Source organism: Mastigoproctus giganteus, chromosome 7 (assembly GCF_048544385.1).
Source record: "Mastigoproctus giganteus isolate SK-2022 chromosome 7, ASM4854438v1, whole genome shotgun sequence".
Classification (NCBI taxonomy): domain Eukaryota; kingdom Metazoa; phylum Arthropoda; class Arachnida; order Uropygi; family Thelyphonidae; genus Mastigoproctus; species Mastigoproctus giganteus.
In genome coordinates, this window is record NC_143581.1 from 130,283,338 (window position 1) to 130,302,436 (window position 19,099).

At 36.6% G+C, this 19,099-nt stretch overlaps 1 protein-coding gene across 1 annotated transcript in view; it reads right to left on the reverse strand.

The window, feature by feature from the left end:
- Positions 1-19,099, reverse strand: part of LOC150083199 (extracellular serine/threonine protein CG31145) — a 197,429-nt gene that overhangs the window by 19,308 nt on the left and 159,022 nt on the right. The window contains exons 5-6 of the mRNA XM_090377902.1: positions 17,231-17,309; positions 2,174-2,266 (exon numbers count right to left, since the gene is read on the reverse strand). Of these exons, the coding sequence (XP_090234028.1) occupies positions 2,174-2,266; positions 17,231-17,309 (172 nt within the window). The remainder of the gene's footprint in view (positions 1-2,173; positions 2,267-17,230; positions 17,310-19,099) is intronic.

The following is a 19,099-nucleotide window of genomic DNA, read 5'->3' on the forward strand; positions in this document are numbered from 1 at the left end:
GTATTGGTGACTTCGGTGGTCTCAGACAGTTTTTAAATTGTGTGCAGTGGGATCAAGTGATGTTATCAACAGCAAATTCTAAATGGGAAGCATTCAGGTAAGTAATCAAAGAAGCTACTAGGCTTTTCATACCAACGAAGAAATACTGTTCAAGGCTTAGACCTAAATGAATGTCAGATGAACTGATTAGACTTGTGACAGAGAAGAAAAATGATACTGAGGTCTATGGTAGACATAAACTAGCCTATATTAAGTCACAAAGAAGATTAGGCAATATAATGCAGATTACTAGGAGTCTTTGCTGAAGAAAAGCATCAAGGACTTCGTTACTTAAATTAGCATTGAAAGGAAGGGGTTGAATCACTTTGGTCCACTTGATGTTAGTTGTTTAACTGCTGATGATCCTGCTCAATTTGCTGACAATTCAGTAGATATTTTTCATCTACATTCACATATAAGGAATTCTTTAAGTGAAAGGGACCAGAAGTTTATAAAACTCTAAGTAGAAAGCTAAATGATTTTGTGATAACTGAGAGGAAAGGTGAAGAAAACTTATTGAAGCTAAACATTGAAAAGGCACCTGGAGTGGATGGAATCTATCTATCCAATTATATTGGGGAACGCAGCCAAGGAAGTAACCAAGTCTTTAGCCATAATTATGAGAGGATTCAGGGGAAGTCCCTTTGGACTGGAGACATGCGAATATATCCCCAATTCACAAAGTGGATCAAAAGGTAAAGGCAATATGAATAATTACAGACCTGCTAGCTTAACTTCTGTTTCAGGAAAAATAATGGAATCACTGCTTAAAGAAGTAATTCAAGATCATCTAGACAGGAATGCAATTATATTACAGTCACAGCGTGGATATGTTATGGGGCGATCTTGTCTGACCAATCTGATTGGATACTATAATGCTGTAACAAATGAACTGGATGCAAAAAAATAATTCTGATGTCGTATACTTGGGTTTTGTCGTCAATGATATACAGAAACTTTGCTAGCAGGGACAAGGAGGTGATTAATAGGATAATCACCTCCTATTTTACAAGGCCGCATCTTGAATACTGCACACATTTTAGGAATGATATAGATCTGCTGAAACGATTGCAGAGAAGGGCAACGAGATTGGTGAAGAGAACAAAAGGGTAGTCCTACCAAGAAGGGCTTCATTCGGCAAACTGCAGCGTCTGGAGACAAGACACCTGCGAGGAAATCTGTTTGAGGTGTTTAAGGCCTTGAATGGATTGAATGAGTTCAGTGCTGATGGAATTCTTCCTCTTGCTCAGACTACCATGAGGGAGGTATAAATTCAAATTGAGGACGGATGGTTTTAGGGAAGATATGCCTTCAGCCAGCGGGTGGTTGATTGTTGAAACAAACTTCCATCTTTTGTTGTGGAAATGGGTAGTTTGAATAAATTCAAGGAAGAACTAGACAAATTATTGGATAGGTGATGTGGGAAGTGTTTTTTTTTTTTTTTTTTGTTGCTGCTTTATAAGTTTCTTGCATCATTTACCACTAAATAATACTAATACTAAAATATTCCACCTGTTAACCGAAGGAACTTTCATTTCCACAGTTTATGATTTTAGATACTTTGCACTGGTCTGTTTAAGAGATCTTGGCAAACTTGAAGTACTGACGATTAATAGTATGTTAAATGCATATGGACAGAGTCATTATCACAACGATGTAGATGTGATATGGACAGAGTCCATATCACATTTCCATCGTTGACTTTTTCGAATACCATATCTCAGAGATTCCGAAGCGGTGGGGCGCCTCCCCCATGGGGTGTACTTGGATGTTTGTGGGTGCGCGTGCTGTTTTATTTCAATTTAATTTAATTTTTTTTTCATTATTTCATTAATTTTTCTCCGATCATTTTATTCCATTAATTTCATTTCAATCTGTGAGATTCAATGTATCGAAGCACATATCAATTTATAAAAGTATATTCATAGCTAAATTTTATGTCAAATTTGTTTATTTGCACTTGTTCTGGAAAGGGGGCGTGAAATTTTTGAAATATTTTAAAGAGGGTGCAAGTTATAAAAGTTTGGGAACATCTCCCCTAACCCTAAGCAGAACAGAATCAGGACAAGTTCTAATTTCTCTGCGCCTTTCCAATAAACATCGAACTAAAAATGGATTTATGATAGCAACTTACCTGTCTAGATGGAATGCTGCTATTTCACTGTTGTGTCTCTCATAATCCACAAAATAAAAGTGGTCTGGCAGAGTCTCTTTGTCCCTGGGAAACCTAAACGGTTACAAGAAATGTTTCGCAATAATTAGGAGTAGTGGTGAGTGTCAAAAAAAATTACAAAAATGCAAATACAGTATTTGCAATGTTATCAAAGAAAGAAACACTAACGATTACTGTTTCAGTCGACCGGTCATAAAAGGGATAAATTAAATTACATTTATCTATTTATATGCGTACAGAGCTGCGATCAATTATATTCAAAATATGTTTTTAGTTTCTTCTTCAGAACAAGGCAGATTAATTGACTCTATGAGAAGTACTGTGGAATAATAGTACTCCAAAGGAATATTTAGAGCAAAATGAAACAACTTCTATGAAAGATCCAACAGAAATATATATTATAAACTATTGTAGAAGTAATCCTCGAGTTACATGAGTTCGAAATACGAAAGTTGTATGTTTAGGAACAAATTTCGAAATATGCGATGCCTTTAGAATTAATACGAATCTATAGTCGGCGAACCACCAAGAATTTTTAAATGAACTTTTATCACCAAGCAAACTATCTTATACGTTTAAGAATAAAAACTGTGTAGGTGCATGGATATAACATAACACATTTCTGGCCGTTTTACAGAGTTCTTTAACATCACAGCCTGCCACGATGGAGTCTAACGTCCTGGTGGCATCCTACATAAGCTCTTACATCATGAATGCCCTAAATAGTTGGACAGGGATGGTGCATCTTTGTAGAAGTGACAAATCATTCAAATTTTCGTTATCGAATCAACGAAGGTTATCGGATCCGCACTTCATGTTAGATACCCAGCTTGGATAGCACATTTAAAAGTAGATTCTTCAAAAAATACACGTCTTTGGAATTTTGGAACTCGTGCACTTTTCAGGATACGTGCAAGAATTATTCGCGCACCCGTTAAGGGCTTAGTGGCAAGCTACGCTAACCAAAATCGATAGTGCATGTAATGCCAATTAAACTATGAATAGAAGCGATGCCTTCTTTCATGCGCACGAGAGTGTGTGCGTGTGTGTGTGTGTGTGTGTGTGTGTGTGTGAGTTACTGCGAAATCCTCCGTCTCCTCTTGAGGCCAGACAAGCTCTTTGTTGACGGGGCTTAGATGATTGTCAAACATTAGGAGCAATCACACTACCAACAGAGAAACGAAACTGTCAGGCCAGAAAAGGGCGTAATCCTTTTAATCTTCTCACTTGGGAAGGCCGGAGGAAAGAAAAAGAATTTAAAGCAGGTGGCAAATTGTTGACGCTTTTTTGAAGGAAATGGACGGCTCTGAAAGAAGCGAGTGCCCCGATGGAGAACCTATTATTTAGCACATCTCAGCTGGTACATTTTACGACGCTGACAACATCCCTTAAGAAAGTAATAAAACTTCGCAGCCGCTGCAGAAAATATTTACCCAACTGTCGTGCAGTGCGCCATATTGAAGATTTCTAGTTCGCCACTACGAACACTGATCGAACAGCGAGTCGCATATCCACCCATCCGTGGTTCGAGAAGTGTAAACGAGCTTAATGGATAAATGTGTTTCAGTTCTGCTCCTTTTTTTTAGATACGAAGGAAGTTTTCGTTTTTATTTATTTTTTTACTATATTAATACTTGTTAGCTTCCTCTTCATTTTGCACATCCCATCACTTTTTTAACCATAATATCAAAGCTCCCTTATCCAAACTTTAAGTTGAAAACTACGCGCAATAGCAGAACAAAAAAAAAATATTTTTTTATGCTTCTTAAACTTTTAATAAGTACAGCAAGGAACGCACATATTTCATATGTATTTTCAATACTTTCAGTTATTTGTCCAGAACAGCGACTTTCAATTGGCAGAGTGGAAGGAATTTGAGGTGAGTCTAAAAAGCATTAAAATTTTTAGTTTGGCCTAAGTTTTTTGACTCATATCTATTGAATGGTTAATGCTACATTTTTAAGTTAATTTAATGTTATGTTATCTTTTTGTTATACTGTACATATTTTTATATTACCCTATATCATTGTCAAGCCCCTGGCCGTGGCGGGCACATTATGGTATCTGTAGTGTACAATAAAGATTTTCTCTCTCTCTCTCTCTCTCTCTCATATCAAAACGTTACACATATTTTAAATCGAACTGGCTTAGTTCCACAGTACGTTTTTCTATCCATTAAATCATGTTGATCTGTTAATTAATAATGATAATTGAATTCGAATAATGGTGGGAATTTTATGTACAAGAATTTTGTGTTTAAAAATCGGAAAAGTGAATGAACCACTAATGAGAACAGTTTTGAAATTATCATTGCTTCTCTCTGTTTGAAAAAGGGTAATTCCAAAAATGTTATCCAATAATTTTAATTCATTGTCTCACCGGGTGGTAGTAGCAATGGCACGATTTTAAATTCAATTTAATTTCTTTCTATGTTCGGATCGTATAGTGACATACATTGACTTTTGGTTGGACAGCATTCAACAACTGAAATATGATCCTTTTCAGAGTTCAATTTTCTGTTTGTACAGATTAGTGAAAAAAAATTGAGTACAAAGATACAAACGTGTATATATATATAAGTTACAAATCACAGCTATATATCACAGTTGAAGCCAAATAACAAATAACCTAATCTAATGGTAGTCAAGCATGAAGATAATATCAATTACATAATTCTAAAACATAAAACCACCTCATTCAAAAGCCAATATCAAAGCACGCTTAAAATAAATTAAATTGATTAAATGAGTAAAAAAAACATACCAAATGATTAATTAAACACACTTTTATTAATAAAAATATCCATTTGGTACTTATTAATCCAGATTCATTGAAGGTCTAGGACTTATAAAGTACGAGAAGAAGAAGAAAATTTATTAGTTCGAAAGAGAGGAAAGGAACAGTGAAACTAAAACAGGAGTCAAGAACAGGAGAGTGGGCTAATCGATAAAATTATTCACAGATTATAAATAAAATAAAAGCCACGCGAGTCATTTTTCCGAGAACTCAGAGAAGAGGTAAACGAAACTGAGCGCAGAGAGAATAATGTTTTTTAGCAGTAAGGACCCCAAAAATCCCACAGTGCCTTAGGCTACCCCAACTGATCTAAACGCACCACTGTGTGGCATAAAAATAACGGACTCACCCCTTTAATTAATCTCAGTAACCTGGATGCTCAGAAACGATAAATTTATACGGGATGATGGAGAAAATCATAACAAACAACAACACCCAGATCTTTAAATTGGTTGAGCGCTTCAATGATTTCACTTGAAACAGAATCATCAAATAATACAATCGGCTAAGATAGTCTGCTTATCTTGCGGTTCCTCGGGAAATGTGAGCTAAGCAGACTGGTTCAAAAATTCCTTTGGAGATAAATGGAGATATCTTCTAGAGAAGACTGAATTATCTGGCCATCAGGCAAAGGGTGAATCACTTGAGAAATTTTCAAATCATCGGAAAATAACTGTCAATGAACATTGGCTGATTGAGATGTTGTTAAATCATTAAGGTAAATAATAAATAAAAGAGGTCCCAAAGAGGAACCTTGAGGGACAACAGGAAAAAAAATAAGTGAAAAGGAAGAAGTGCTCTGGCTCACAACTTTGGCAAACCACCGAAATAAGTTAACAGTACAGTTTCATTAAGGTGGAGACAATTCATAAGATGGCAATTTATTATTTAAGATCGCTGGATACAAAGAATCAAAAATATGGGTGATATCTAAACATACAGCTGATCTGATGACCCAAAGTCCATGAATAAATATCATATAAATTTCACGAATAAATAAGAAAACAGAGCCAAATCTGAATCTATAAATCCAAGCTATAAAATTAAACTGAAATTTATGAATTAACCGATAAAAAAAAATCCTTCTGCAAATAGCAGTCTCAGAATTTTTCACCATGACATTAATAATAGATATTGGTTAATGATCGCGATGATCAAGTTTCGCTTCCTGTGGTTAAAAATCGGGAGGACTTCGTTGCATTTAAAAGCAGAGGAAATGCGCACGCGCATACCTAAATACACATGCGCACGCGCATACCTAAATGCATACGAACATGATTGCTACTTTGCTGTTACGCAATCAATAATAAAAATCTGTTCAATGTTTATATGACAATATTAATGCGCAGAAGAAAGAATTACGATTGCGCATTCAAAATGTTCCATTTTAGAAATTTTTCTCAAGGATAATCGAACAATATTTAGACAGGCATTACTTTGTAACAATATCTTAAATGAAAAACTTTCCCCATTATCTTGCTGGGCCATGCGGAGCACAAGCCTAGTTAACGAGAGCCATTAAAGAGAGCTGCAAAATCACGACTTAAAGTTCTATTTTTATTACCACTGATTTATATTTTTATATCTTTATTTCTTATTATTGTTGGTACAACTTAATAAGTAAGCAGTTACCTATAAAACTAAACAACGTTTAAGTTCTGTTATCTTGGAGTAATATATTAACCGTAAGAAATAATCTTTGTGATTCTGGCTGTTCTTTAAAATAGAGAATATGTCTATGTAAGTGATTTATCTGATACAAGTAATGAGAACATTTTCGCGTGTTTAAAGTTCGAGCAAGAACAATAGCGAAGCTACTTCATCATTTAAAAACCTCGTGTACTGTACTCGTATGCGCTATACATTCTCATGTACTTGTTCGCGTATATGCAGCTTTTTTTCTTATTATTCTGAAAAAGGGCTCGAGTTCGTCTGGAAGATTAAACCGTCTTGGAACCTGCGGCTAATTGATGTGTCTTTATCCTGATGAATTATCTTGTTTGACCCAAAAGCAGGGATGTACTTTTGAGACAATGCGAATTAGCTGGAGTATTTTCACACTGGACCCCTTGAAACCAGTGGAGTGATATTTGGATGCCACAGTTTATCTGGAAATTGCTTCCTGCCAGAAGCATCCCTTCATGGCTGCAGTATATCCATTTGCGAAACGGTTCTTCCAGCTGGATAGTGTTCCATATCACAAGGCCAGAATTAGACAGAATTGGTTCCAAGAACAAGAGAATGAACTCAGCCTGCTGCATTGGTGATCCCCATCATCCGATCTCAATCCAATTGAGCACATGTTGGACAGACAATTTGTGTAGTCGAGAACCGCTGTCTGTCTAACATGTCTAATAAAGTTTCGAGACATTTAGGATTTCCATAATGTTTTTTTTTTTTACACTGTGTATAATTGAGCACCCGTGGGATGAGGTAGGAGGAACCCCCTGCATCAGTTCAGTTTGCAACAACTGTGGGAAATAATTGAGTCAACGTTGGCTAGTTGAAAAGTTATGTACATGTGAGAAAACGGGTATGTCGAGAAGAATGCCCATAACAAAACACGCCATGATAGAAATTCCGGGTGAAATTTCATTCCTCTTCCCCACTCATAAAAAAAAACCTGTATAATACAATACAATACCACGTGTGTGCTCTTTAAGGGAATGAAGAGCTTTATTGAATAATTACTTCACAGAGGTTTCAAGGAATTGGAACTTGAAGCGCAATTCTGCAACTCTTTGAAAACAAAATATTACTTTTCCACGTAAGAAGTAACTCCATCTTCTTCATCACTGCAGACTAAGGCTCTCTTTAATATGCTTCACAGCTATGGTCTTGAACAAATTTGCAATTTTCCAACCAGAGAAAATGCCTACCTTGACCTAATATTCTCCTCTACTCATATAGATGTTGACAATGACAACCCTATATTTCACTTGGATCATTCTCCAATTACTTTTGACATCACTGTGACCTCATAACTTCAAATGCAGCTCCCGTTCTCCACGATTCAATTTCAGAATGTCTAACTGGCCTCTGCTCAACCTAACTCTCAGCAACGTTGACAAGCAGCTTTCTGACGCTTTGGATGACATCGATGTGCTCACCAGCAACCTGATCAATCGTGTCCACTCAGTTATATCTGACATTGTTCCTCAATCCCATCTGACCGCACGCTCTACCTACCAGCACTGGTATAACAGCAAATTAATACATAAAATTAAATCCAAAGAATTCTATAGAAACAAGTATAAGCAATTAGGGACAGTCAATACTATGAAATATTCAGCCAACTCCGCAAAGAAGTGAAAACGCTCATATTAAAATCTTACAATATGTATACAGAGTCAGTTCAGGATAGTCTGCTTACTCACAGAGATATCAAACCATTCTGGAATTACATGAAGCATAAGAATATAACCAGTAGAAAGTTACAATTCCATAACGCAGATGGAATTCTCTTATCGGACGAATTCAGTATTGCTCAAGAGTTTGCCAAACATTTTTCCAGAATTCAAACAAATGATACATTGAGACCTGCCTCATTTCCTGACTTCACACGTGTCAAAGATGATATCCTTATTAACCTCTTTATCACTGATGAAGATTTAAATTCGGCATTAAAAAGCATGACTATGCTAGAGGCCCAGATGACATTCCAGGTAGTAACAGTGAAAATGACTGTCACTACCTTAAAACCCCTCATACTGCGGATCTTAAACTTGTCTCTCAGGCTGGGGAAGTATCCTAAGCACTTTAAGCAGGTCAATATAGTTCCTATTTTCAAAAAAGGTGATAAAAATGATGTAACTGATTACAGACCCATAACCTTGCAAAACAGCCTGGCTAAACTCTTCGACACAGCAGTACACAAACATCTCTTCGAATTCTTCAGGCCTTTCATTGATCAGAATCAACATGGTTTCTGCAGTGACAAGTCAGTAGTCACAAATTTACTTCCTTTCTGGCAATACACCTCTGAAGCTCTTGATAACCACCTTCAAGTTGATGCAGTCTACACAGACATATCTAAGGCATTTGATAAAGTCCCGCACGAACAACTTCTGGAAAAACTTAAGCTATATGGTATCCGTGACCCTTTACTCTCATGGCTACGCAGCTATATTACGCATCGTTCCTTGAGCGTTATCATCAATCAAGTGAACTCAGACTGTTTTATACCACTAAGTGGAGTACCACAAGGCTCCCCCTTAGGTCCTCTTCTCTTCATTGTTTTCGTAAATGATCTTCGTTCTTTCATCTACACCTCCAATGTTCAGGTTGCTCTCTATGCAGATGATCTAAAGATCTACTCAGCAGTGGAGGAGATTACCGATTCTCAACAGCTTCAATGTGCTCTCAATAAATTCTCTCTGTGGCTATCTCTGAATGGCTTGTCTGCTAACCCCTCGAAGTGCAAAGTAATCTCTTTCTCATCCGGCAGATCTCCACAACTAATAAATACGGAGTATAGTATTCACTCTGTGTTCATCGAAAGGTGTGACCAAGTTAACGACTTGGGGATTTTCTCCAGCAGTGCTAAATTCGATGCTCATGTCCTTAAAATCACCAGTAAAGCATTCAAAACACTGGGATTCATCAAACGGAATACATACAAGTTCAAAAACTACAGATATGCGGTTATCTTTATGGGTGAATTGAATTGTTCAGTTCACCCAGATGGGTGAACTGAACAATTCAGTTCACCCATCTGGAATCCTCACACAAAGACTTTAACTAACAAAATTGAAGCAGTCCAAAAAAACTTTGTCCGTTACCTTACGTACCGCAATCCTCTATTCTATCACTCAGTGTATTATGAATCGCTGTGTGATTACTTTCATCTGAGGCCTCTGTGCTCTAGAAGAGTTACTGCTGACATCACCCTTCTAGCCAAAGTAATCACTGGAACTTATGAAGCATCTGATATCCTTAGCAAAATCAACTTCAATGCTCCTTGTAGACAAGTCAGGAACCTTATACCGTTTCGCCTTGACTCTGCCACCACGGACTTTATGAAGTTCAGTCCACTGAACAGAATCTGAAAATCAGCAAATGACTCTCTCATTGACTTCTTTGACAACTTCCCATCACTGATGAACTCCATCCACAAGTTTGCCTCTTCTCTTAAACTATAAAGTGACTAGCTCTGATCTAATTATTGTAGTTTATTATTATTATGTGTTTTATTATTTTTCTATTCTCTAATTGATTAATTATTACTTGTTTCACCGGTAACTTAACTTAATGCAATCATCTTTTGTACATATGATGTTTGATTCTATATCAATGACATTTCATTGCGCGAATTGTCTTAAGTGAACTGTAAGTTATGAGGGACACATGCAACATCTCTCGTATCCCGTAGTTTTGTGAGACTGAGGACAGTCATAATTAGTAACGTTTGAACGGGGCATGGTTTAAAAAAGCTTCAGAAACAACCCTGTAATTAGATAGTGCGCGTAGATGGTTATTTCACGCAGATGTAAATGGAATTATGTGTTCTGCAGTTTCTCGTCGTTGTATACTCCTTCTAATATTTCACTTGTTTTTCGCTTTTGTGACTTTTGCTCTCTTCGATGTTTAATGTGATCGATAAAAGTTCAACTGCGTTCTTAAAAGTACGCTGTAAGCTAACCCATAAGGAATCGTCGGTGCACTTGTGCGCGCAAGCGAAGTACTAAGTTGACTTTTGCGTATTTGAATTTATTGTTCTGAATGCGAACATTTGAATAACCGCTTTCGAGTTTCGAGTTACAACGTCACGTTATAGGAGACTATCCAGAATTTCCTATTTTGCTTGTGTTAGTTGCATCATTGTCACTTGGCCTTCAGCTTTCGAAGCAGTTTGTTCATGGTGCACACGGCACTTAATCTGCGCTTTATTGTGTAGATTTTCGCATCGTATTCCTTCCGAAGGGTTTGAATTATTGAGGTACCATTCTTTAAATGGAACTCCTGAATTTAAAAATATGACAGAATACGCAGAGAGAGAGAGAGAGAGAGAGAGAGAGAGAGAGAGAGAGAGAGAGAGAGAGAATATGTAAACCGCTATTGCAATTTCGTATCGCATCCTTAAATTGGATCTTGGAGATGACGAATATCGCAAGCAAACACAACCTGATGACCAGATTTGGACAGCAAACAATTATAAATACATTCATGGCCAGAAAAATGTCTCTATACTCTGTGCCAGCGTACTCGGCACGATGCATTGCCGTTTGTTATCCGTTTGGGGGTGCGTTTATTTCCCATCGATGACTGGAAACAAACCCACACCCAAATTTCTAAAGTCATCTTCAGTCGAATCTGTCTCGAGATGATTTCCTACTTCCTTCGACGCGAGTCCCTCTCTTCCTTCCCTGTGAGTTATTCGTTATGTATATATAGTTATATGACTTCTCTGCACAGAACTGTCTGAAAAAATATGAGGTAACATTGGTGCGTTTGCATTATCAAAAAACAAAATAAATAAATAAATATCTCTATTACTAGTAAATGCTGGTTACAGTGCATTACTACTATATGCTCATCACGATAGCAGGGCCAGGAGCTTTCCACTTAGATGGTGAAATGATTAATATTAATTGGGGATATTTGCATAACTTTTATACGTACAAATTATTATCTTTCTCTCGAGGCAGGGTTATAATAATGATGAAAGGATGTTATATAGATATATTATGTGCAGTTCAGTTATAAACGTAGAACAAAATTACGTAGAACTCTTCGGATGATCATTTCTGGCACAGAATTTTTTTCTTTTTGAAGACATTTACTTGGTCTTGAGATGAAAGATTCACTCAGTGAGGAATTGTCTGCGTTTCATGTCTGCACTAGTTTCTGTAGATCAATTTCCGTTTTTTGGAGGCTTGTACGCATGGAAGTGCTTGAACAGGTAAGAATCAATCACACGTGTGCAGCCGGTTCCGTTTTAGAATGATTTGGGGACTCGATCTCAAAGACTCTGGAGGGACGTACAACTCACATCTATCGTAAATGAATATCTATGTTATCAGTTAGCATTTTTATCGCCATCGTAGTACGCCTCATGGTAATGAGGTTTGGCAACCTCGGGATGTTCAGCTGTTGTGCCATCTGTGTGGTCCTAGCCTGAGCGGGGAGGTGGTTTTTGGTTGTCATCCATTTCAAGGTCCAATATGCGGAACTGACTATTGGCTTCTGCAGGGGGTGAAATGTTGGGGCCCAGATTTCTGCGGCATACAGGATTGTGGGATATACTGAAGTCAGTATGTATTTGCTGGTTGTTTCTCTATGGTGGATCCATAGAGTTGGTTGTTTCTCTATGGTTAGCAGGTCCTCAATGTGGATGGCGAATCCTAGCTTAGGTTCAAAATATACCCTGACGTCTTTATAATGGTGGCAGTGGGTATTGGCAACCCTCCAATTGTGAGTTGAATAAGAGCAGATTGGTTTTTCAGAGAGAATAGCATAACGGTTGATTTGTCTGGATTGAGGTGTAGACCGAAGTTTTGCAGAAAAATGGCAAGTGCTAGGAGGTTTTCATTTATGCCTGAAGTAATAAGAGATGTGTCCTCAGACGTTGGTATTTTAGTAAATAGCTGACGGGCTGGATCATCTGTACAGGAAATTGAGAGAAGACTGGGTGAAGGTAGAAAGGTCATAGAAATGCTTAATTCTGTGTTATTGAATAAAATGATCATTAATAAAACTAAACATCAAATATATAATGAAATATTACAAAGAATTTTATTGTGTATATCAGTCGTGGACCTTAAATGAAAGACGCAACAAAATAAACTACTGGCTGTTCAGATGGATTTTTGACGAAGATCGGCTGGAGAGTCTAGGACTGAAAAAGTTAGAAATAACTTGACAAGGAATACAATGAGCGTCCAAAAAACATCATTGATAAAATGGATAGAATGGATGATGACAGACTGCCCAGAGGAGCCATGGAGAAAGAAAATTAGAGGAAGACCAAGACGACGTGGATAGAGGGTGTGAGAACAGCTTTGAATAGAAGAGCACTGGTGGATGGAGAGTGGGAAGATGGAGGAGAGCGAAAAAAAGAATAAAGGAATGACATTTTGATGTTAGGTTGAATAAATCCTAAGAAGAAGTGGTATATTAAATAATCAATTCGAGGGTATATGCAGGGGTTCAGAATCGCAGTGAATAGGAGGCGGACAGGATCACCCCACCTTGTGGGTCGCCAGTGGTAATCTTTCGGGTGAAGGTCCCGATTGAATGGTTAAGTGGACACTCCAATTCATCACTAGTGCAGTTAGGAAAGACAGTAGATCTCCATTTATAGCATTTGTAGCAGAAGAATAGAGCTAAAGAAGCTTCAAAGGCGGCTTCGATATCTACATATATTTTATTGCCATTCCAGATTTAGTTTCAAAGGTGTCAACAATGGCGCTTTTTGCTGCTAGAAGGTTGGTTACTGTGGACCTATTGGCACTGCAAAGTGAGACTGCGTCGGGGTTGTGGGGATAAGACGCTTATCTTTTCCAGAAGTTCAAGGAGAGTGCAATCGATCTGAAATCTTTTATCTGAGATGGTTTTTGATACATATTTTGTATAAGTTATTCATGTACTGTATGTACAATGTAGTTGAAGCAGTTATGTTTGTTGCAGTGCGATGAATCGAAGGAACGAGTGGACAACATGGTAGATGCGCAGAAAAGAAATGTTCTCGGTTCTCGCATATGAAGTGATTGCTTTTGGATGAGCTCGTTTCTTGTTATCAGTTTAATATATATAAATCATGAATTATTACAATTTGCTTATTATATTAACCACGGCAGAAGCATGATTAATATAATAAGCAAATAAATCGTATTATATTTATGCAGGTTACTTATTTCCACGAGTAAAGTGAAGTATATTACAAAAACGTTCTGCACAGTGCGATCTGAGGTACATGTTGCTGTTCTTTATCTTATGTTATATTTCAGTTTTTATTAAAAATATAGGGGGGAATAAGTAAAGTACTTCAAAACGTTCAGTGAATATTGCGTTGTGAGATATGTGAAGTGAAGTGAAAACTGTTACCGTTATATATTTTCAGTTAACTAATTAGTAATTAATTAAGATAGCTATTTATTTTTTACTTCTGTTAATCACACGAGAAGAAAAATTTTAATTAATTTAAGAATGACAAAAATCTAACGCACCTGAGATGTAAGCCAACTTGTTTGAAAAAAAAAAAAAAAAAAAAAAACACAATTGAAGTAATAACTGACAATGTTTTAATTATGATTTCAATTTTTTTAAAAAATTTATGTTCACTTATCGTGTCTGTCTGCCTGTCCGCATGTAACAACTCGACTCCCAGTGAACATTTTCATGAAATTTTATATTTGGATCTTTTAATAAAACAAATTGTCGAGCTATAAAATGGGAACTATAGAAATTCGACATTTTTTCTCCCCGTAAAATGTATTTAAAATTATTATCATAATTTTATATGATAAAATTACATAAATTGAAGCATATTTGGGTATTACTCGATAACGAAAAATCAAATTGACGTCAGATTTTCAGCGCATATTTTGTTAGTTGGTCCTCGGGAAGGTTTTGGGTTTAATTCCAATTCCATAACTAACCTCAGCCTCCCTACAGAAACATTGCTATAAATTTGGAATAGAAGCACCGATCCTTTTTTTTCAGAATTTCAGGACTTTTTTTATTTTAGAATATTTTAGAATGTATAATTATGTTAACTCATATTAATCGTCCACACAATCAAAGAAAGAGAGAGAGAGACAGAACATTTATTACACAAACCTCACCCCGTGATATTTAATAGATCGCGACTTCACACTTTAGTTAAAATATCGAAATTAGAAAAGATCTTCATTTTCGTCGTTGCTGCCTTTACTTAAACCCACAGATTTACTAAGACTGTACGAGTTTCCACTGTTTATATAGGGGGTTTCACAGATCCCCTCCTGAAAATCTGTTACCTTCCCATTACCAATTATTTAAATCTCAAGTAAATTTAGAACTATAAACTTAGACCAGATTAAAATGGATGAAGCGGAAAAAGCCTCCTTTGTCTACATTTCAAAAATCAAACTAAGTTTGCTATAAAATACCTCAGATATATGTCGTATTGCCAAAGAAATTTCCAAAAATTGCCTCAGTTCTACGCTGCAAATAAACAGCACACTCAGTTTAAATGACCTGTATTTTTTCCCGATTTCTTTGGAGATTTTCTACACGAATTCATTTCGAAAATCATGCTGGAAACGTCCACCTTTGTAGAAATTTTGCCATTGAAAATAACCCTCAATTCCACATTATATGCCCGTGTTTACTGTTGTTCTGTTGTTAGTAGCCGCAATATATTCATGTATCATAATTAAGGATCGTCCTGGACTGACTGAAACTGGCGCTCTAGGCGAATCATGCAATGGCATGGGTCCCTATTTTAGCTGTGAATAGCTGGTGCATTAGGCAAATCAAGAGATCATAATTTTCCTTCAAGCAATGGTTGCATATCAGGTTATCTATATTTAGAGAAAAACCTCGCGAAGATCTTCACGGATATAGTTACAGATGTTTCTTTCATCTCAGTTGTAATTTATTGCAAAGTATCCAATAGGAGTCAGCGCAGCAGTCAATGTCCTTAGAAAGCCATCGACCAAGTTAATTGCATTGCTGGCGATACATTGAACTGGATGATGTCGTAATGTTCACGGCGACATCGCCAGATCCATCTTGTGGCGTTTATCACAAGTGTGGTTAGGATGGTGGAAGAATTCCGAATCCGTTATCACTGATAAAAAGGTCGCTGTCCCGATAGCTGCCATATTTCCCTTCTGAGATAAGGAGGCGCATTTACATCAATAAGCTATAAAGAACTCTAGAACAAAGAAATCGCAGGGCGGCATCGAATTAACACCGGCAAAATCCCATTTCGGTAGGAGGAGGAGGAGAGATAAGGACCTGACTTTCTCTTGTTCCCAAAGATTTAAAACACACGCGCTGCTTTTATTTGGTAATTTATTAGACAAAAAACAGCGTCACGGATGTTTCGCACGCACGTAATGTTAAGAAAATAGACCCGAAGGAGAAATGAAAAGGCCCGAAATGACAGGGGAGAAGGGAGATGAAGTAATTTGGGTAGACACAAAAGGCGGGCGATACAAACGCGCGATGTGGTAATGAAAATCAATTTGAAGTGAGGAGACGTCGCTCAGCTACTGCTGATGTAGCTTATCTGATTCTTCTTACCCAATGGACAAAGTTAACGTGACATCTGCAGAGTCTGTCGCTTGTGAAATGTCGGTGATGTCAAAGTCATTGCCATTCGGCGATAATTAGGCAATGAAACATTTATGGCCGTTCTTTCGTCATTGATTTATCATTAAAACTCGAAATGTTTTCGGCTACATCGTTCGGCAAACATGACAGTCGTGAACTTTTACTACGGAATGTTTTTTATTTTTAATAAATTTAATGAGCATCAAATAAAATGTTTACTTTTTTGTTTCTCTCGCCGATAAAGACAAAAATCATTAACTTTTAACTTTGATAGAAGTTATTTCGATAAAATAAGGTAAAATTTTATCGACTATCGGAGTATTTATCTTTCAAATAACTGAAAGAAGAAGAAAATGATATTTGTCAAGATTAATTTCTGCTAATTCACGAGTTCCCTAAGGTACGTATCCCACAGGTGTTCGGTGCAACGCTTTTAACCTACAAGCGATGACAGGGCAACACTGGTTTTAACAAACAACAGATACACGAAAGAGGAATAATGCCATTTAATGCATGGCATGTTTATACCCCGTGTCGAATTCAGGAAATGTAACGAAGATCTAATCTAGTTAATTAATATATAATCAAAGCAGTTTAACCCGATTGGCGTCATGGGCAGATGGAGTCTTGGAAAAGGTTCACAATTTGTCACATCATGGGTTCACTAAAGAAAAATGATGACCGAAAAAATGAAAGAAAAATGATTCGATGCACCAAAAAATAGCGAAATTTGGCTTTTATTTCTGAAAATTATAAGTTTCTTCTGAGATACCTTCACTTTTCTAAACAAATATATATTTCAGTAACTACCCTGCTTGTAATAACTATTAAAAATTAATAAATAAATAAAATAAAAATTAATATAATCATTGTATATACACCGGGCTTAGTTTCTATCAGCAATTAGCGTTTACTCTACTTTGATTTATATGAACTGCTATTTATAAAACATGAACTCACCTCATTGGTTTGAAGAGAGCTTTGCCGCCATTTTCGTATTCTATTATCAACTTCAACTGAGTCCCACCTTCGACCTGATCTGACACAAAATAAATAAAATACGAGTATTGTATTATGAAAAGATTAAAAATATAAGCAATTTAAATTTATTTAGATGTCAGTCGATTTACTGCTGGTAGCGGCAACTGTAACGGACTTTCATACCTATCCTAGATCCGTGTTCGACCTAGGATGGGTATTCACTTCGTATACAGTTATCTAAGCTGAATTAATTAGAATATGACAAAAAAAATATATTTTTTCGAAAATATATTATGGAAATAAAATGGCTGACAGAATTATGCGTCTGTCTCACGTAGGGCGACCTATGAATTTCACCCCCCCCCCCAAGATGCACTGCACTGACACAGAATTCAGTGAAATGGCCAGAAATAGTAATAATAAATTTTCTGTTTATAATCCAAGAGGGCCACACCGCCAGAGGAATTCACAAGACTGACTAACTCAGCCACGGTATACAAGAGGCCCATAAAAGTTCCTAACGTCGCTGATGGGTTTCGCAGTAACATCTCTTCCAGGCGGTCTGGGGAGGACGGTGATTATATATACTGTACAACCCCAAGGAATGGGAAAGCCGTTTATATTAAATAAATTCAGTTATGAGAAAATACGCTAAAATCTTATTTGTAACTATATTACCAAGGTATAGTATAAAGCACGAGTCACCGTAATTACTAAAGGAATTTGGTCAGGACGGTTTGCATATTCATTCACGACTACTCTTGTTTTAATTAAGAATCAAGAGTAGTCGTGGATGAATATATTAAACCTTTATCAAGAACAGGGGTGTTGAAAACTGCTTACTGATCGAGCATATATTAAATATGCATAAAATCTCAACGTTTTCCCAACTAATTACATTCGCAGTCTAAACCAGACTCAGTGTGAAACATTGCGATAATACAGCGCTTTAATATTGTTGTATGATTTAATAACTAACGAAATAAGTTTCAGTATTGCAATATGTGCACGGTGTATTTAGTTCTCTGCTACTGTCAAAAGGGAAAACAAAGTGATTAATCACGCCGATTACAGGTCTTTGACTGTTATTAAAACTGTATTAGCGTTGCTGAAGAATAGAGCTAATGAATGCCGCATGGCCATTACAACTTTAATAAAGATGGATGCAGTCTTTAACTTTACCACGGATTTCTATTCCATCGAGCAATGTATGCAAGAAATAGTGGACAAGACTATAAAATAGTCCATTATAAGCTGTTAGTGTTTTAAATTAATTAATTCATCGAATGATGAATGCGAGACAACTTAAATTTTAAAGTCAGCGTTCAAATAATTCAGTTAACTTTGCAAGCGACGTTTCGGATTCTGTTTTTGAGAACTATCATCGGGCATTTGCAACCAACTGATCTCGCAGCCCACCTTCCTTGTGTCCTTACCAACCTTAACACGGAAGAGCTTGGCTACGAGATCTGTTAGTTGTAAAGGCCGGCTAACAGTTACCTAATGAAGAATCTGAAACATTACACGCACTTTAATTAGGTTAGGCATTTGAACATACTGGGTGTTGGCTTTTTTAATCATAGTTAAATAAACGAATTAAGTTTTATCGCAAACATTGCGCGGAGTTTTTTTTTTTTTATTTTTTTAATTTTACAACTAATTGTAAATGAGAGATTTTTTTTCTGAAATAAATTAATCAGTTAATTTTGATTTAATTCTGTAAATTCCCTTGAGATTATGTCCTTTTTGAGAATGTTCGTACGTGCGCATAAATTATTTCTTGTTTAGGATTAGCATTTGTACGGAAAAAAGACATTCATAGATTAAATGTAGTCCTAATGCAGTACT